The 20,993-nt window shown below is 38.1% G+C and overlaps 1 protein-coding gene across 8 annotated transcripts in view; it reads left to right on the top strand.

The window, feature by feature from the left end:
• Positions 1–18,797, top strand: part of ZC3H13 (zinc finger CCCH-type containing 13) — a 49,513-nt gene extending 30,716 nt beyond the window's left edge. For 6 of the 8 annotated variants that reach the window (XM_030036303.2, XM_030036301.2, XM_030036298.2 and 3 more), the window contains 10 exons: positions 146–610; positions 1,592–1,774; positions 4,927–5,470; positions 6,565–6,668; positions 7,088–8,113; positions 9,180–9,689; positions 12,916–13,071; positions 13,991–14,191; positions 17,537–17,700; positions 18,307–18,797. In XM_030036303.2, coding sequence (XP_029892163.1) covers positions 146–610; positions 1,592–1,774; positions 4,927–5,470; positions 6,565–6,668; positions 7,088–8,113; positions 9,180–9,689; positions 12,916–13,071; positions 13,991–14,191; positions 17,537–17,700; positions 18,307–18,477 — 3,524 coding nt within the window. In that variant the 3' untranslated portion in view covers positions 18,478–18,797. The remainder of the gene's footprint in view (positions 1–145; positions 611–1,591; positions 1,775–4,926; positions 5,471–6,564; positions 6,669–7,087; positions 8,114–9,179; positions 9,690–12,915; positions 13,072–13,990; positions 14,192–17,536; positions 17,701–18,306) is intronic. The other 2 variants (XM_041128629.1, XM_030036308.2) reach the window with 1 other exon arrangement.
• The last annotated feature ends 2,196 nt before the right edge of the window (positions 18,798–20,993 follow it).

The following is a 20,993-nucleotide window of genomic DNA, read 5'->3' as shown; positions in this document are numbered from 1 at the left end:
TTCTCCTACTTACATACTGATTTTGATTTTCTGTGTGTATGTCAGAAGTATATTTTGACTGTATTATTTTAGTGTTATTTGTGTGCTAAATTTTTGCTTGCTCTGATTAAGCCAGTTATATAACATTCTTTTAAACGTTTTACAGACACTAGAGGGAAAAGGGAAAAAGAAAGAGAAACAAGAGATGATCGTGATTATGACCAGGAGCAGAGTACCTCCAGGGATCATAGAGATGACAGAGAGTCTCGTGATGGAAGAGATCGGAGGGAGACAAGAGACAACAGAGATCGGAGGGAGCCAAGGGAATCCAGAGACACTCGAGACTCCAGAGATACAAGGGATTATAGCAGAGATACCAAAGATAGTCGTGATCAGAGAGACTCGCGCTCTACACGAGATTCGCATGACTACAGAGACAGAGACAGTCGCGATACCCATAAAAAGGATGACCAGTATCAGGAGGACTCACGCAGCTATGGAAGATCCCATGGCAGAGAGGAGAGCTCTCGTGCTGAAACAAGGAATGACTCCAGAAGTGACTCCAGAAATGAGAGCAGAAGCGATAGAACTGGCAGAAGTCGAGGCAGAGGTCCAGAATTATCTGACAAGGGTATTGCGTGATTTAAAAAATTAATATGTCCCTATCATTGGAGATTGAATATTAACATTCATACTATCTTGTTTGATATTTGATATGGAATTGCTTCCAAATAGTTCATGCTTTTAAAGCTATGTTCAATTCTTTGTCGTTAAATTAGAACAGTTTCTTAAATTTATAGCACTTCTGTGTTCTCTATTCACTAAAGTGGTGTAACATTGGTGTTCTGCCATCCCATTTTAAAACAAACCCTACACCAAGCTATTTAATGTTTCTGCAAGCCTAGGTTTCCCCATGGGCTACAAACACAAGTAAGAGGCTGATGTGTACTGGAAGATTCGTAGGGGACAGTGTGTCTCAAAATACTGGGCAGTAGGTTTTTTGTGTTCTCTCAAAAGCAACTGCATGTCTTAGGTACTTGAAAACCATCTTTCACACAACCCCACCTCTCTCCACCCCACCCCTTGACTGACAAAAAAAAAAGTGGGATTTTAACCTTTGGCAGTATTTTTGAAAGTCTGATGCACTTTGTAGAACAGCTTCGCTTACCACCTTTTAATCATCTATAGTAATGTATTTTGGCTTTCTCAGGCTTATTGTGACATTTTCATTAGGGAAATGCCATACAGTTTTTACAGGAAAAATGATCTCTACTTTCTCTGCTTATTCATGCTGCACTGTCTATAAGCTTACATCCTACTCAGAACAAATGTGAACTGGCTTTTGGACTGTGATATTTCTACTCAGGAGACCTGATGCTATGACTAGGGGATGGCGATTTAGAAAGTCTTGAGTTTGCAGTTTGAAAATAATAATTTTACAATTAAAACGTGAAATTTGAGTTGTTGCTTAAGTAGAGTTTGATGCTACAATTTCTATTTCCATGAACAGTTAATTCCAGTTTATTAAAAGTTACTACTTTAGTTGGTATAAAATATCAGTGGATTTCCTTACGTGTGGAAACTCATCTTTTTCTATTGATACATCTTTTAGGAAGTCGGGGGACTAGAGGATCCCAGGTTGATGGTCACAGCAGTAGTGGAAACTACCATGACAGCTGGGAATCAAGGAGTAGCTACCCTGATCGGGATCGCTATGACAGTCGAGAACAAGCAAGGGATTCCTCCTTTGAAAGAAGACATGGTGAACGCGACAGGCGTGACAACAGGGAGAGAGGTATTTTAATGTATATTTTGACACATACATATGTAGTCAAATGTGTATGTATGAATGTCTGTTTCTTTCTCCCTCCTTTTTCTTCCTTCTTCTGCCCCCACACCACTAATTCATAAATAACTTACTTGACACTGCACATTGACACTAGTCCTATCCTTGATCTAAGTTAACTTCCTTAGTAAGATCTCTCATTGGCAGTGTCTGCATGAATGCTTTGGCCTTTCTTCCTACCTATGGCTAAATTTTGGCACCTTCTGTTTTTATTCATCCAAGTAGTGTTTAAACAAACTAAACTTCAAGAGATTTCATTGTACAACTTCAATGTAAAACGTTTTTTCTCTTCTTTGCCTCCTCCTCCACTTCATGTACATACGTGTGTAAGCTTAGAGTCATGAGTGCATTTCATTACTGGTTCTGTTTGTATAGAAATTGTACTTCTGCACTGTAAATTACTTGAGTATGTTTTGGGGAAGGCCTGACTACTAGACTGACTTAATTATGGACTACTTACTACTAAAGTAATTGACAGTTTAGATTTATGATTAATTAAAAAATATATTGCCTGGGGAATTTGATAGTGATGAATGCTTTGCTGTGGTCAATAATAATTGGCTAGTAAGTGTTGGTACAGATACCAGTGATTGTGGAAAGAGTATGCAAGACTGCTCTTTTAGATATAGTATGCAAGATTGCACACTTCTGCACCTGAAAGAGTACTGTGTTGTCTCTAATGACCTTAATACCAACTTTCACTCTGGAAAATATTTGTATTGCTCACCAATTAAGAGAACAGGAGGAGTTAGGCAAATGAAAACAGCATGGAAATGAAAGGAGAAGCTGTGAAGAATAAATATAAAATTACAGGTTGTTTTTTTCTATCTTGAGTTTTGATTTGGAAGTGACAGATATGTTCTAGCTGTTGTTTAACTTCAGTTTTTCAAAAGGATGTTTTGTGTGCTACTTTGAGAGATGATTTTTGGCCCATTGAAATGTATCTGTTGTTGCTTGTTCTTGTGAAAGGTTCTGCTTTAGATTCTGTCTCGTCTTCAAGGCAGGATTTCAACAAACCTAATCTCCAGGCTTCCTTTTTCTTGTCAGCTGAAAAATCCTGCAGTCTGAATGTGTCCTGGGGGTTGGCTTTTGCAAACTAGCTTTCATCTCTTCCACCTCCCCACACCCAATAAATCCTAGATGTATTATAATGTAACTTGTGCTCTTCATATCATACCAAGGTCTTAATTTATTAAGAATTTAAAAAAAAAAAAAACACAAAAAAACCCACAACATAAAAAAAACCCCTTAGAAGTAAAAACATGTCATCACAACAAAAAAAATTTGTAGAAGGGAAGTTGCTTTGAATGGGTTGTGTTTCCCTTTGGGGGGAAAAATATAAAGCGCTTGAATGGAGATAAGATTTGTTGTTTTCTCCCTTAAAAATGTAGATTGCTTTTTGTAATAGTAAGTCCTCCTCAGAGTTACAATTCAAGACATAGTTTCCATAATTAGACTACAGTCTTAACATTTGTCATTCAGAGAAAAATTGAGATAGATTTTGGTTGGTACTTAGTTCTGTGATATGTAAGGAATCTTTTTTAGTATGATTTTTAAAATGCAGGCTTGCAAATTGGGGCTGCCTTTTTTCAACTAAGGCAAATATGTAGGTGTTCCAAACAAGTCACGTAAGAAGTGCTGACTATCGACATTTAATTGTCTAATACACTTCCAGTATCTTTGATTCATGTAAGACTTTCATGTGGATGTTTTGTCACCAAAACTGACATAACAAATAGGGGTTACAGAACTTCTGTGTAAGATCTAATAATTAGTATGCACAGTAAATCATGCTATAATGTTACAGGCACCATTAAAAGAATGTGAAACCTGTTCACGGAACCAATTGCACGGATTGATGATTTACCTTTTTGAAAAAGAAGCATTACAGCTATGGCAGAAATGTCGCTCAAGTTTGCTTTTAATTTTACCTGGTAACAGGGGAGCATTAAGTCATTGTTAATTCACTCAGAGATTAAAATTGATTAAACTGATGGAAATGCACGTTTTATTGATTTAGTCCTGTTCAAACTCTGCCTGCTCGCCCCTGGTGGACATTGTCTCAATTTACAGCAAAGTGCACTGTCAGCCTCAGAGTAATGGACTGAAAAATACCAACCTCTGTTCATGCCATTTTTTGTGTAGTGCTTTTAATATATATTATGGAAAAATAGTTTTATTGATTTGTTGTGGTTCAATTACTACTAACATCAGCATAGAAATTGTTATGGAGTGGTCAAAATTTATAGAAGTATTCAAAAAAAATCTGAAATATAATTAACAAAATGCAGCTGAGTCTGTGGAGAGTAAATACCATTAGAAAAATCAGGTTTCACTGTCCTTCTGGATCAGTCATTTTCTACATAAGTTTAGTTTTCTCCCGGACTCTAATCCACTGTCTGAACAATGAAAAACTCAGCTTCTAAAACTGTAAGACTCTGCAGTGAATACATATGAAAACTTCTAGAACAGTTTTGCTTCCTGTATCTCATCCTCGGCTTTCCCTTTCTCATGGATTTGGTTGTGTATTTCTGTGCAGGGATCTCTTCTGTGATGAGACAGGCCAGTATTTCTTATTTTGCAGTAAGTTTTACTATGTATTATGAATAGCGTGAGTTCTCGTAAAGCCCATGACTCTTAACAGGTTAAGGAAGTAAAATTTTCGTACAGAAGTCTTAACATTTCATATGTATGTCATTCAGAGCTTTTCAGCCTCTGGGTTATGGGCCCAGCATGCAATCTTATACCAGATCTTGAATCATTGAGTAATGCAATAGTAATAGCTAGGCTGTGAGGTGTATAATTATCTTTTGAAGCCATTCAGAAAAAACTGGTAGAAAATAAAATTTCTGTATTAACTTCTGGTTAAAATAAGGAGAGCCCACTCCCTAAATATTGAAAAAAATCTTTCAAAATTAGTGCTGCTTTTTGTCTTTTTCCCTCTCCAAAGAGAATTTCCAAGTTTCTGCAGTGACTTGCTTTTATTTAATGCAAAACAATATCTAGATCGTCAAAACAAAAGCTCTTGGGTTTTTAGTAGTGTAGTGGAAGCAGTGTATGTCGCTTTAGCACTTGGTAATCAAGCCTGCTTGTCTTCGCAGATCAGAGAGCAAGCTCACCGGTACGACATCAAGGACGAAGTGATGACCTCGAGCGGGATGAAAGAAGAGAAGAGCGAAGGGTAGATCGTTCTGATGATAGGAGAGACGAAAGGGCCCGGGAGAGAGAGCGAGAAAGGGAGAGGGACCGAGAGAGGGAAAGAGAAAGAGACCGGGAAAGGGAAAGGGAGAAGGAAAGAGAGTTGGAACGAGATCGTGCTCGGGAACGGGAGAGGGAGAGAGAGCGGGACAAAGACAGGGACCGCGAGCGGGACCGAGACAGGGACCATGACAGGGAAAGGGAACGAGAGAGGGAGAGGGAGAAGGAGCGAGAACGAGAGCGGGAGGAACGAGAAAGGGAGCGAGAGCGAGAAAGAGATCGAGAGCGGGAACGAGAAAGGGAGAGAGGTCGAGACAGGGATAAAGAAAGAGACCGCCAGAGAGACTGGGACGACAAAGAAAAAGGAAGGGAGGACCGGAGGGATAAGAGAGAAGATATCCGAGAAGAAAGAAGTTCAAGAGATGTCCACGAGGAAAGAAAATCCAAGTGAGTGAGTCCAAGTGTTACTTCAGTCAAAGGAAAAAAAGAAAAAAAGAAAAAAAAAAAAGGAAAAAAGGCAGTCTTTTACTGTTGATTTCAGTAACTTAGTAAGCAGGGGAGTATCGTAAGGAAGAAGATATCCTGTTTATGCAGAGGCCTGGTCTGTGTGGCACATGCTGGTGGCCCCCAAATCAGTATTATGCTGGTGAAGTTAATCTGATGCTTTGTTAGTGCAGAATCCTGGAACTACTCAGGAGCTAACAGTTGAGTCAGATGATGTCATTTTCCCTTCTAAGTATACTTGTGTGGCCTTGCCTTGAATAATGCAGGCATTCTCAGATACACAATATCAGGCTGTGGTATCTTTTGAAGCCTGGAAAGTCAGATAGCCACTAACTAGGTCAGGGTTCATGACTTCATTTGTTAAATTTCTGTGGAACATGCATTACCCTTTGCACTACTAAATTTTGAATACCAGAAGTCTACCAGTGAAGGTGTGAATGATATCCCGAGTAAACGTGTGGTGCTTCCTTTGAATGCGTAGCACTGATTCGCCTTTTTTGGTTTTTTTCACTTGGTACAATGTAATTCTCGTTGTTCCATCAATACTAAGCAAAACACTGTTGCCCTGAATGGCTGCTTTGCTTGGAAATAATTAGTAGCTTTTGTGTGAGGGAACTGTAGATTCCTAGAAGTCATCTACTACACACACCTGATGGCTGTCCCCCATCCTACTTGGGGGAGAAGTAAGCAAGCATATAGGTGGGGGCTTAGCTGCCACCTGGGGTCAACTCACTGCAAGAGTTATTGCCACAGGGAAAAGCTGATCTTAATAGTCTTTCATAACTTTTTGCTAAAAGGATAGTTGTCATAAGTGGTTGAGTTTTAGTTTAAGGTATCTTACAGTATGGTCAAAAAACTGATCATACTTGCAGTTTTGGAATAACAACTTAGAAAAATGCAAAACTTCCTGGCATCCTTAGATGTGTTGTCTTCTGTGTGAGGTGCTTAGACTTCAGGGTTTGTATTGATGATAAACTCAATGAATGTTTTCTTTAAAGAATCCTGAAGAAATTTGACTGTACATATTGCTTCTGCAGGAAGCGTCACAGAAATGAAAGCAGTCCAAGTCCTCGTCAGTCACCCAAACGTCGCCGTGAGCACTCTCCTGATAGTGATGCTTACAACAGTGGCGATGATAAAAGTAAGTAGGAGTGGGCTATCTCTGCAGCTGGATCCAGCTTATCCTGTGCCTCTGGAAAATAATTTGCAATCTTAAATAGAAAAAACATGGGGAAAGCTTTCTGAGTGTTCTCCTCCCCTTATTTTCATGAGCAACACTATTTTCTTAATCTATAAGTTTGTCTTTTATCTTCATTTTGTCACTGTGTTACGTCTGCCAGATGATAGTGACTTCCACATCTGTTGTTTAAGATGCATGTTTACCAAAACATAAAACATGGAAATAGTCTGTTGCTGCTGCAGCAGTAGAAAAACTTCAGAAATGTAACTGAAATAACAGATTATATGTTTTAATTGACACTTTTTAGCATGCACAAGATACTAAATGCTCACATGTTCTCCTTCCTTCAATACAAGTACATCCTTTTTCCCATTTTGTAGATGAAAAGCACAGACTTCTGAGCCAGGTTGTGCGGCCACAGGAATCCCGGTCACTGAGCCCCTCTCATGTTACAGAAGAGCGGCAGAGTCGCTGGAAAGAAGAGGAGCGAAAATCGGACAGAAAGGAAAGCTCCCGGCGTTACGAAGAACCAGATTTTAAAGAGAGGGTTTCTTCAGCAGATAAGCAAAGAGAGCAACCAGATGCTTCAGAAGGCTCCCGGTCCAGGGTTCAGGAAAATCTTGGACACCGTCCCTCTGAAGAAAGAGATGCTTCTGATAGAATGCATGATGACAGCAAGAAGAAGTCCAAGGTACAGAAAAAGGCCACAAAGAAGAAGAAAGATGATGACAGTGGGGTGGAAAGGTATGCTAATGAATCAATGACTGAGGAAAGCCAGGTCTTTTCACCCAAGAAAGGTCAAAAAAAGAAAAATGTAGAGAAAAAGCGGAAGAGATCCAAGGGTGATTCTGAAGTTTCTGATGAAGAAATTGTTCCACATCATAAGAAGAAGAAAGGCCCAAGAACACCCCCTGTAACAAAAGAAGAATTGGTTGAAGCACCACCTGAGAAACCTGTGGCAGAAGTCCCACAAAAAAGAGAAGATACAACATTTAGCGACTGGTCAGATGAAGATGTTCCTGAACGTGGTGACATCGTTGTTCCAGAAAGAAGTACTGAGGAATCCCATAGAAAAAGTCACAGGACAAGGGGAGAAAAGGTGGAAGCCCCTCACGTTACTATAGAGGATGGACCACACCGTAAACCTGTGGATCAGAAGCGCAGCAGCAGCCTTGGTAGCAATCGGAGCCATGCCTCAAGCAGACTTAGATCCCCTTCCAATGAGTCAGCTCATCGCAGTGGAGATGACCAGACTGGACGGAAGAGGATCCTGCACAGTAGTTCTAGAGACAGGGATAGGGACAGGGACAGGGAGAGGGAGAAGAAAAGCTTAGAAATCACCGGGGAACGGAAGTCCAGAATTGATCAGTTGAAACGAGGGGAACCCAGTCGCAGCACATCTTCAGGTAATAATCTCATTTTAGTGAGACTGACCTATCAGTCTGTATAAAAGTGCAAAGGTACAAACCCCAAATCATTCTTATATGGCTGTATACTCTTTTCATTTGTAATTAGTGTGAAGGGAGGGGGAGGTGCTCTCTGCCATTCATTGTAAAACTCGAGTGAGTTAAGAATCCTGCAAGTTTTACCATATTTGAAAAGCTGATCCTCAGCAGGCAGGATTACCACTTTGTTTACACCAAAACAGTTGGTCAGATTCATTTCATGCTGTCTGGGGAATAAAGTAATTTGTAGGACAAAGAAACCTCATAGAGAATGCTTGTGCAAACAAAACATTGAGGTAGTTTTATCATCTAAATATGTTCTTAAATTCATTATTAAGACTCATTTTGATATGAAACTCTGAAATCTATGCAAAATGAAAATGTCTCTTCTCTCTGGGAGAGAGAGATCAATTATCTCAGGAGCTATTTTCACTGAGGTAAATCTGTCATGGTTCCTGTTAGGCATACTTTTAATGCACATGGAAATCATCTTTGTTGCAAATCAAAATAATGACAATTGACTTGTTTTATTTGTGTAGCTCCTGTAAAAAAAAAAAAAAAGGGGGGTAAAATGTTTTAGTATTTAAACAGCATCAGTAGGAAAATATCTTCTTCCTAAAGCACTTCGGTTCTCTGTTCTCCTCATGGTTACATGCCTGAATTGTTTTTCTGAATTTATCATTTTTTAGCCAAGGCATTCCTAGCTTTTAGAAGACATGTTTTAAAAATTTTGAATTTTGAGATGATTCCCCCCGGCCTAAATTTCTGAGTTAAAATGATGTACCTTCAGTTTGGCTTCTGTCATAGTAGAAAGTAGCCGCTAAAAATCTTTTTTGGGAGTGGGAAAAATACCTTATCTTTTTAAGTAAGGTTAAATCTATAGGCAATCTGAAGGCATTATTGATTTGAGGATGATGCTTTTGAGAATTACATTTTCATACCTGACTCTTTAAAATGCTTTGATCTAGTAAAATGGTAATACATTTACATGCTGTAGTCACCCATATATTTAAAATATTTTATTCAGATCGTCAGGATTCAAGAAGCCACAGTTCAAGAAGAAGTTCTCCTGAATCAGATCGTCAGGTCCATTCCAGATCTGGGTCCTTTGATAGCAGGGAAAGGCTTCAGGAGCGAGATCGACACGAACACGATCGGGAGCGAGAGAGAGACAGGAGAGAGGGGAGACAGAGAGACTGGGACCGAGATGTTGACAAAGACTGGCCAAGGAGCAGGGAACGAGAGAGACTCAGGGAACGAGAGAGGGAGAGGGAGAAACGACGGGAGCTGGACAGAGAGCGAGAGAGACAACTACCTGATACTGCTGAAAGAGAGAGGGAGAGAACTCTTGACATCACCTCTCAAAAAGAATCAACAAAACACAGTGAAACGAAACTGGACAGAGATCATGAGAAGGAATTTGATGGTGTTTGTCGGGATTCAGCGGCTTCAGAGAAGGAAAGAGCAGACAAAGATTTAGGACCTTTACAAGGTTTTGAAGATGGAAATGAGGCCGAAAAGGTAGAGAGTTTAGAAGGTGAGATATTCTTGGAAAGAACCTGGACTGACAAATATTTTATTCTTTTCCTTTTAGCATTATGCTGAACTGAGCTATATTAGAATAATTTTCTACTAAAAGACTTATTGGCTCCAGCTTCTCTACTGTGGAAGCAGACACAGTAAGAGAGAAATCTGATGAGCATCTTCCTTAGTGTTAATTGTGTTAGTGTTATTTGTTAATTTCTAAAGTCTTGAGGCAAAGAAACACAAATGGTCTGAGGTATAATTTCACCAAGGTGTAACATTTCCGAATAGGCAGTTTGCTAAAGAATAACACCAACATTTGATTGCCTTGTTATATCATTGTAAGATCTATTTCTTAGTTTGGAAGTGACAGGTAATGAGTGAAAAAAAAAATGAGTGTTGACTTGGAACTGTTCTTTGGGGTTTTTTTCTGCAGAGCCCAATTATCATGGAAATGATTGTCTGATTAGTAGGTGAAACATATGTATGGCTTGGCATTACAGTCCAAAAATGGCTTTCCTGAGGTAATCTTATTAAATGCGGCTTCAATTTGCTGGCCCTAATGGTACTGGGGAAAACGTGCTTAGGATTAGTAAATAAAGTAAGTAAGGGGCAAACACTGACAAATTCTTAAGAGTTTGTCACATGGATTAGACAGCTTGAGCTTTGCATGGATAAGGTGTTTGGGAAGTACTTTTAACCTATATCAGCAACGTAAAAGAAGCAAGAGCCTAAATCTAGAGTAGCTGGTGTATGTTATGGTTATGTTCAGAAAGTTGGGGTTTTTTGGTGATTGCAGGAGTTTTCATCTCTAAAATCTGTTGAGAGGAAAAAAGGCATTGTAGGATTGGAATTTTTGGATGTTTGGGATGGTAAGGCCTGAAGTCCATAGTCCTCAGAAGCAGAAAGAGAAACATGAATTAAGCTTTTTGTAGTTTTGCACAAGATAACAGGACATTGTCTCATCATATTTGCATTCTTACTAAGAATTTTCTGTGGCATTCATTGTTCATTTAGGCAGTTAAATCAAATGTTGTCTGGAGAGGATGATGAGGAATATTTATTACTTATTTTATCTCCTAACTGATTACTTGCAAAGTGGTCATTAGGGTTGAGTGGTACAATTGAGAAAATTCCAATTAAGGAGATTATCTGTGGAGTTGAAGCACTTGTTTTGAGATTGTATTTGGAATGAGCATGGGAAAGTCTGCTCTGTCTTGCTGTAATGGACAGAATTCAGCGATTTTTAAGCTAGAGGAAGGAATGGTGCAATAAATCTGAGAGTAGAATGTGGTAACTTCAGAAAAGAGTTGGTGAAAGGCTATTCCTAGGTACATTATCTGTTTCCAAGAGGGCACCTGTAACTAAGCAGGCCGTGGATATTAAATGTGTTCTTAGGTCTAGCCTTTCAGCAGACTTCTGGTAAGTGTTTTAATGTGTATTTCTTTTGTGTATTTTTCCAAGGTTGTTCTAAATTCTCTGAAAATTATCGTCTATAGGAAGTTATGGTATATTTAGGATCATTTTTTTGGAAAAATAAATGTCTCTTGTAAAATATTAGTTGGCATTCTATTTTATTAAAGCATACTATATATAACATGTTTATGATTTTCTAAGGTTTAGTGTACTTTATTGTCTTTCATTACTTTATTATTCCTGTTTACATTGCTCCTTTTAGCTGACTAGTGTGTAAAGGTAGTGATAGGATTATAATCTAGAAATTATCAAACTTTGATTTGAAATTCAAAACTGAGGAAGTAATCTTTTTCTAATCATATATTGAGAACAATGGATTATTATTTTTGTTTCATACGGTGATTTTTTTAATGGTTCATCTGTGCTGTCCAAGCACGTCATTATGGTCAGCTGGTATAACTGGTAGATCAGTGTGGAGGCAGAAGATGTATCATACAGGCAGTGAATATTTAAAATTGTAAGACACAAAATGAAATCTAGTACAGATAGCCTTATTTTCCTTTTAAAAACGAAAAACTTTTTAGAAAACTAAATACAGTTTCCTGATGATGTTAAGCAGGTATCTGGTATTTACTTGGACAAATTACTGTAGTATATTGTCTAAAAAAATATATGAGGGTATAACTACTAAATTATTGTAATGTCTTGAACCTTAATGTGTTTGCTCTAGGAGTGGGCTTAAATAATGCCCAAGATGCTATATGCTTCCTCCAAAGCACTGCCAGGTGCTCTGAGTAGTTAATTTATGCTCTGCTAGCATGTCTTTTACTTGCTTTTTCCATGCTGATTTTTAGGTTAGTTGAGGTGATTTTTTTTTTTTTTTTTTCCTTCCCCTTCTGTAGCTTTTACAAAGACAATAAAAAAAAAAAAATTGGGGGAAACTTAAAACGGAGGCAGTTTCACTTCTGGCTAAGGGAGCTGGAAGATATTATAATAGTCATCCACAGGGGAGGACCCCTGTAAATTCTGCCTAGTTTGTATGGCACAACTTATTGCAAGTACTGTGGTGGAGAACCCTAAGAAAGCCTGAGTTTTGAGCAATAGGGTTTCTGAATGCTTGAATCGGATCTTTCAGTCCCGGACATGAGAGGATACCTACCTTCAGATGTTCCTTTCATGAACTGCAAAGTGCAACATTTGAGTGTCTTGTGTTTACAGGTTTTAAGGGACAGGTTTATGCATACAGCACGGGTATTTGTATATGCATATAGTACATGGATGGATAGGAGTGTAACAACAAGTGAAGAAGTTTGGCGTGGCTTTCTAAAAGCTCTTCTTGTGACTTCCACAAAGAGTCTAAAACCCTGGGAATAGTTGCTTCATTCAGGATATCTTGCACCTTCTTGTATTTTGGGGTTCTGTTACTTCTTTCTCTTGTAGAACCTTTGGACTGAATCCTGACTTTGGATGCACATGCAAAAGCATCTGAAAGACTTTGTGGCGCTAACTTATATTTGTATTGTTAACTACGTATCAGATCATCAACATACGTTTCTTCTGTATATGGCCTTCTATGTGCAGTTTGACTAATACTGTACCCAAAAAAAAGACCAAGATATGTAAAATTCAAACTGCCTCATTGTGTATGGGAGAAATAGCTTCTCTGTTTTCGTGAGTTAATACCTGTTTTCATGTTGAATATAGTTGTCCCCAAAAACTAACAGTTTAGTTTGCTTGAACCTCTTTGTTTTCAGGCTGCTTAAAGCACGTTTAGAAAACAGGAATGATTGCTTTAAAGCTACAGTATGTATCTGTTTCTGTAGGAGGAGAAGATGAAGCAAAGATTGATGATGTACAGTCACTGGGGTCTGGTGCTGGAGAATACGAGCCAATCAGTGATGATGAACTGGATGAAATTCTGGCAGGTGATGCTGAAAAGCGGGAGGATCAACAGGAGGATGAGAAGATGCCTGGTAAAAGTATAGCAAAGCCCCTTTATGATTATTTGAATATAAAGATTAGATCAGTTTGCATATAATGCTATTGTGATGTTGACAGTATTTCTGAAGTAGGAATGCAGTTTGTATGCTCTTCAGTATTTCTCATTTGTTCTGTAATAGTCAGGTAAGCCTGAGAAGCATAGAGGTAAGTAAAGAGTACCAGGAGCTGTATTGTGAAGTGGTATTTATCTTGTTTTATATAGCTAGAAGGGTAAGCTTTTTGGTTTTATAAACATGTTTTCATTTATCCCATTTGGTTTTGATCATTATTTGGAACGGATATTTTTACGAACAGATGTTATCCATGCTTGAATGCTTCCCAAATGCATCGGGAAGCATGGAATCTTCTACTTGTTGTAAATTCAGTTGAGTCATCTGGGCTATATGATCAGCGTTTGTATTTTCTATGATAAACATACTAGACAAACACAGTTGTATGGTTATTCAATAAATAGTATATCTCTCCTTTGAAAAAAACATTCAGCACCCAGAGTTGAAATACTAGCTTTTTAAGCATTTAATTTGGATCTGTCATAGCACATTTAGTTGTACTATGACTTTTGTGAATGCATAAATGATGTGTCCAAATCTGCTGGCTAAGCAGGATCTGAGCAGCCTTCCGCAAAGGGGTTGCAATAAAAATGAAGCAGAATATTAGGGGTGGGTTTTTTCATCCAAGAAGCTTTGTATTTGCATGTTCCTTTTTTCCACCAGTCTAAGTGAGTTTTGATGTTCGTACCTCAAGTGTCCAAGGATCTGGTCTTGAGAACTGCAGAACAACATTCATCTAATATATATTGCTTTTAGGAGACAGGGATGTACACAGCATGTGAATCAATCAACTGTCGTAAGGGATGATGATGATGCGATAACTCATTCTCTGTCAATGTTTTTGCAGATCCTGTGGATGTTATAGATGTAGATTGGTCCAGTCTTATGCCAAAGCAGCCAAAAGAACCACGTGAGCCTGGGGCTGCGCTCCTAAAATTCACACCAGGTGCTGTTATGTTGAGAGTTGGTATTTCCAAGCGATTGGCAGGACCAGAACTCTTCACCAAAATTAAAGAGACTTGCCAGAGAGTGTTAGAAAAACCTAAAGGTAATTGTTTCTGCAGGGATTAATCTCTTTTGTACTTAGTGAAAGTCCTTATGAAATGTGCGTTATTTCATTATTTTAGGTTTCAAGACCATAGAAGGTGTATAATGAGTATTGTTTGAAAATTACAGGAATGTAATACAGCTGCATGTCAATCAAATTAGTGTTTTAATTCCAGCAGTGGTGAGGAGGTCTTGAATAGTAGCCTAAACAAAATTTTTTCATCCCAGTGGAATATTCTTTTTGTGAGACCATTCATGCTTTCCTAGCCTAAAGTGTGTCAGCAGTTTTTTGGAGTGCTAAGTATCTTCTGCAGTGAATTAGCAGTAATATTGTGAGAAAGAAATAAGATTTCTTATTTTCTCTGAAGGTCGTCTGCATGTACTCTTACTTTCCTCCTGAGGATCCTCTCCAGAATGCATAGATAGAAGTTTTTGGGTCAGAATGAAGGAGCTAAGTGAAATTTTTGTATTATGTCCCTGCTAGAAGTGAGAAATTAAATAATACACAGGTCTGGCATTTGCACAAAGTGTGTGGCATAATACACGCATGACAGATGGGATGGGCATGAACTGTACCAGTGCAGTTTACTACAATTCTGTAGTGTAAGCAGGGCTTTTGCATGAGAGAGAATACTGATTTTTCTCTTTGGCATCGCAGGAAGCAGTTGAGCTGCTTGCAACAACTTGCATGGTAGAATGGGTTTTTTACGACTCTGAAACATTTGCTTTCTGTGTGATCTCTACACAAATTATTCCAGGATCTAAATGTGAGAAAATTATGGCTTATAAATAATAGTATCTGCAGAGCCCCTGTGTTTAGGGAGTAGCAGATTTTTCTGATTTCGGAGTTTGGTTTATTTGTTTGTTTGTTTTTTTAACTCTGTAAATTCTAGTTCTTAATTTGAAACAGTAGTTTTTAATTCTTTGCAACATTATTCTTTATGCAGTTGTCCTGTTAACCTCGCAGTCTTAGACAAGTGGAGAGGAAAAAAAAAAAAAAAAAAAAACTGGCTTCTCCCAGCCTTCTTAATCTCCATGAATGTCACTGCTTGCTTGAGCCATTTAAATTGTATAACTATTAATCATGGGCTGTTGCTACTGCTTCTACTTTATTTTAAAGTCAAATTAAATGCAAACATTTTTAATGCATCATAAATAGTATAATTTGAGGTGTGTAGTTGGCATTAGTAAGTACTGTAAATGTCCCGCTGCAATATTTGCAGCTTTTTCTATGCAGTATTAGCTTTCTTCTAGTTAAAAAAAAAAAAAAAAAAAAATCTCAGCTCTTATGCTTAAGAATTCACATAACCAGTGTAATTGATACAATATTGAGTCTTCCTGAGTCTGCAAACTGTCTGATACAGTAAAGGTATGAACTATGTCCCTCTCTCTGTACGCTTTAATTTTGCTGTATACTAACCGGGATTCCTTGCAACAGGAACTGCAGTGCAGAGTCATTCCACCTGGCTATTTAAAACGATACCCAAAATAACCTCAGCAGCCCTTGCATGCTTCTCTAGAAACAAACCCAAAGTCCATAGTGATAATAGGAGGCTCTCCAGCACTGCCCCTGGGCTGTCCGAAGTGTAACTCGGAGTGAGCAGAACTTTGCTCTGGAGAGGAAGGGGGATTGAAGTGCCTCCGTCGATTTCCCTTTGGTGTGTGCAGTCTCTCACGCATCAAAGTTGGTACATGTGGAACTGCCAGTAGTAATCTGCTAGGTGAAGGTTCCTTTTATAGTGATTACACAGCCACAGCACATATATTCTAAACAAAGGCACAGATATGGTGCCCTGAAAAGTGAATGAATTAGAGCTAGATACTCAGTGTGTGTTACAGTGAACATGTAGTGTTTTCACTCTGGACTTCTTCATGGTGGTATAATTTGTTTCCCTGTCTTATTCCTGAGTTTGGTGTTCCCTTCTTTGTTCTTATTGTGGATGAAAAGTTTCTGGTAATACACTGAAATGCAGAAAAAAGGAAATGATAACTTGTTTCAGGGTTGTTTTTTCTTTTAATTATTTGTCTTTGGAAACAAATATCTGTAGTGGATGATGGAATTGAGATTTGTAGCTGACTTGCCCTCTCTCTATTATATGCAATTGTTTCCTATAAGGATATAGACATGCTTACTTGCCAGATATGCTCAGCATCTGGCACCTAGGCAGACTCTGCAAGCTGTTCAGTGTTACCTTTGAAGTGGCCTATTTGTGTCTTGTCACTTATTTGTGTTGTTGATTGACTGTTGAGGTTGTCTTGATGACTTCAGTTCTCTTTAACCTGCCTTCGATCTCATGTAACTTTTTTGTTTCTTTTCACCATGTTTAAAAACTAGTCCTACTCAGCTTCATCCAAATTCTCCAAGTGGTTTAAAAATGCATCTTAGTTCTCTTCTGTGTGCATACTGCCAAACTGCTGTAGCAGTCTTTGCTTTTAGCTTCTATGTTTTCCCCAGGTTTGCTGGTGTCTCTAGTGAGGTGTTTGATTCTCTGCTAAACACCCAATAGTTTACTATAGAGGCGCGGCTGGATTGGACTTAGCTACATACCTTACTTTTTTTTTTTTCCAATTATATCATAATCTTCCTATTTGTTGTAAAAGGGCTATAAATCAATGAGCTGCATTCCAGCCATGTGCACTCTTTTTGTCTTTGTCTGAATTTCAGGAACAGACTTGTCGCAGAACAAGACTCACCTCAGGATCCATCTTTTATTAAAGTGGTTAAAGTGTTCTAGCTGCACACTGTTTCTTCTGATAAGTGTATTAAAGGACTAGTCCTGCCACTTTGAGTACTATTAACAAATGCTTTAGATGAGCCGGTAGGAGGGGGTAGTTCATTAGCATCTGTTGACTTGTTCTCCAGATTCATCCACCATGGATAAAAGAATTATTCTACATAGTCGTATTGCACTTCTGCATAGCCATACAAACCCTTTGTTGACACTGGTACAGTTATCTGAAGTCTTGCAGAGAACTGACACTTAGACCGCTTTCTGATTAATCCTAGTAGTAAACATCTTCCGTCACACATGTCTGACCATAAATGATACCCCCTTTTCTGTCCCAGAGCTGGCACTTGATTTTTAGGCCTCTCAGTGATTGCTGTCTCAATACAGCTTTCCAGTGCTGAACCTGCATACAAGGGTACCCGTCCTTCCCTTTAAATGGTGAAGGATTTATTTGTGTTTGTTTTATAAACTGCAATATCCTTTTTTTCCCAAACCTTGATATTGTTTGGAAGGCAGAAATACAAATAGTAAAACCTTAAGGAATTTCATATTACTGTATATTGCTCTTCAGAAATACCATGTATATATTGATCTCTGCAAATATAAATTCTTTCTAGATGCAGAAAACCTTTTTGAACATGAACTGGGGGCCTTGAACATGGCTGCACTTCTACGAAAAGAAGAGAGAGCAGGTCTTCTCAGTAATCTGGGTCCTTGCTGTAAAGCGCTGTGCTTTCGAAGGGATTCTGCAATTCGTAAGCAGCTAATGAAGAATGAAAAGGCAAGTGGTTTGTTTGCAGTGCTTGGTCAAACGTGGAAACACAGATTCCACTATGCAAAACATTTCTCTAGGAAGATAATTTTTGTGTTCATTGTTCTAGAGTAGACCTAGTCTTTTAAATGGAGAACTGACTTTTATTTAAAGAGATTGTAGAGTGTTTATTTTTTACTTAGGATGAGAGATTAATTTAAGGTTGAGACTAGAGGTAGGTGCTGTTTCTCATTTTGGGGTTTAAATTCTGGAGATACATTTTCTATATTTAGAGAATACATAATAAATAATGGGTTAAAATACAATTTCAAAGGCAATTGTTGAATAATTCTCCTGCTTGAGATTCCAGGTACTTTTATAAGAATTATAAGATTCTGTTCTTCCAAGTTAAAATTGAAAGAAAAAAAACTTTAGCCATTTTTTGCACTACAGTAGGTTTTATGATCTGGCATGCTAATAGAAAAATCATTAATTCTCCAAGTCTTTTCTAGTGAATACGTATGATTAAACCTCTAATTATTGAGAGTACTTGAGGTTAATTTCTCAGCTTGCATGTTAAAAGCCACTGTTTTCAGTTCTTTCTTTTTTTTTATTTTTCATTTTTAATTTCAACAGGGTGCAACAAAACAAACTTATACAAATTCTGCAGCAATGGACAGCGACTTGTTACGGTTAAGTCTACGGTTATTCAAACGAAAGACTGTGTGCCAAGTTCCTGGGCAGGAAAAGACAGAGGATAGTAAAATTCCACAACCAGCTATCCAGCAAGAAGTGTGTGTGTCTTGAGTGAATGACTGTGGTGGCACTTTCTAGTTGATTTCGCACTACCAGTTTTGGTATTGATGTTTAGAACTGGTTGATTGGAAAGCAGCTGTAGAAGATGGAAAAAAATACTCCGTTTGTACACAGATAAGAGTTATTGGGTTTGGATGTGAATAAAAGGGGTAAAAAATAAGGACTTCTGTGTGAAGTTCTCTGCAAGTTTTGTAATATTGAATCTTACACTGTAACATAAACCTGTTTTATGGTGCATCAAGTGTAATAATGTGAAGACGTCTGGTTTTAGCAGTTTGTAACACCACCTGATATTAAATCAAAGAAAACTGCGTGTCTTTTTCTTCATTATGAATGGGTTTTTCCACCACCACCCTGGTCCCTCAATACACATCTGGAATTTCTTAAATAGCTTGCTTCCTGGGAGTCTGTCTACCTCCGCTTTCCAAATCTCTTTCTTATCACAGCAGCCTCTGGTGTGGATCTGGATTTGGACAAAACTCTAGCTCTTTTCCATCTTTAGCATAGGTTTCCTCTGATAATTTCTGGACACAAAAATCTAGTCTAGTCACTTAGGGCTCCCCTTCTTGATGAAAGGAAGTAAAACTTCTGGAAAGTGATTTATGACCAGCTTTACATGCCTATATTTATGAGACTAACAGCATTTTGGAAATGCCTGCTTCTTACAAAGGAGGACTAGTGCATATATTTTACATTCTGTTAAGTATCAGGGCAGATCAGTCCCATGCAGCAACCTGAGGGTATTTCATGCTTGATGAGTTTCAGGAGTTTTCGGATATTAACAGTAAAGGCAGTGAGCAGTGGTGCTTTGCTGGGTGTTACGGATTTTAGAGGCCTGATTAGAGACTTGTCAAGCCTGGACTCAATTTTGTAAGAATTATTTTCAGTTTAAGAAGTTGGTATCCTGTGTGGGATCTTTGGATTATACCAGTCAGGTATGGTTAGGTAGTCTGTGGAGGCCTCCATGTGAAACTGAGACTTCTAAAACTTCAGACTAAGTCTCTGTATACACCTGTCTACTTTTCTTGGGTTTAAACCTGAACTGTTGCTTTGAGTGCTGCTTATAGGGGGTGGGAAAGAAATCCATAGTTTAACCTTGATACTGGCTTGCTGCAAAGCAGCTTGTTTTCATTGTTCTCATTCAGGTTGAAAATGAGTTATGAACCACTAAATTTTTTGACAGTTGGTTTGTATTAGTTTCTTACCCTTTTTCTCGGCTTGGAACCAGCACAGTGAGGTGGGATGTTGACTGTGCAGTTGTAACAGCAGGCCTGTCTCGCATCTCTTGTGATTACTGACAGTTGTACTGGCTTCAAGCAAAGGCCTAAATATGAATAGCAATTCAGTTCAAATATAAAGCTTTCTTAATATAATGCTTTCCTATAATGCCTAGTACATAAGCGTTCAGTAAAATGTTCTTATAGTACGTTTAAAGAATTGTTGTTAAAGAAAATGTGAGGGGATTTTATTTATATTTTTGTAAGTGCCCACACACTAGTGTACATGTACTTGTATCAAATATAAATGACGTGAGAAATTTCTACCATCTGTTTGATCCTTATTAAACTATGTGATCCAGGCAAAACTATCTTCCTAAGTTTTTCACTTGTTGAACATTTTTAAGGGACTTAGTAACTGTTATTTTTAATGTCATTGATTTTATATACACCTATAAAAAAGTGTCTTTTAAACACACTAATACTTTAACCTGAGCAAGAGTTAACAAACCTGTTCTATTCAGCATTTAAATGCATTCTCACCTATTTTATAGCTACAATAATGCTGCCTTTAAGCTGAAAGTATTAGATCATTGCTTCCAATTATGTTAAAGCCTATTTTAATCTCCGTCTCTAACAGACATAAAAATGTTTGATAGCTGGAAACAGCCTTGTCTAAGACTGCAGTACACAAAATAGATTCACTGTGTGGCATTTAATTACACTGTTCTTACTTTAAACACTCTTCCTGTAAAACAGTCAAGGTGTATATATGCCCTTAGTTTGCAGAAGAATATTTCACATTACCCTAGAAAATGCAAAATAAAGTAGGCTTAATGGGCTACTATGAGTATCTTGTGAAGTGAGTGTCCCATTGAAGGTCAAAGCCAGTGCTGACCCGTACCATCATTTGTTGGAATTAGACAAAAAAGGTGCCGAAATTGCCTCATACACACTTTTGTTCTGATTTCATTTGCAGCACTTACGAGTGCAGAAGTACATTACTGTACTGGCAGAAAACATGCCTGTTCCTGTGGGAAGCACTAAGTTTTTTTTTGGTTGGTTTTTTTTTTTTTTCCAAGCAATTCCCCTCTCACCTGGCAGGAGTTACTGCACAGGTGGAGCCCAGCAAGTGTGAAGTTAGTTCTGTGTGTGAGTATTTTGGTCTCCTTTATTTTAACAAAAGATAGCATTTAGTTTGCAGGGAATGTAAGTTACAAAACTGTCATCAGGTAATTTTACAGTAACTTTAAGAAAAGGTGATTTGCCCACATCCCAATTTCAGATAAA

This window comes from Aquila chrysaetos, chromosome 14, assembly GCF_900496995.4.
Source record: "Aquila chrysaetos chrysaetos chromosome 14, bAquChr1.4, whole genome shotgun sequence".
NCBI classification, from domain to species: Eukaryota; Metazoa; Chordata; class Aves; order Accipitriformes; family Accipitridae; genus Aquila; species Aquila chrysaetos.
Note: the sequence above shows the minus strand (reverse complement) of the source record. Positions and strands in the feature narration are given on the sequence as shown.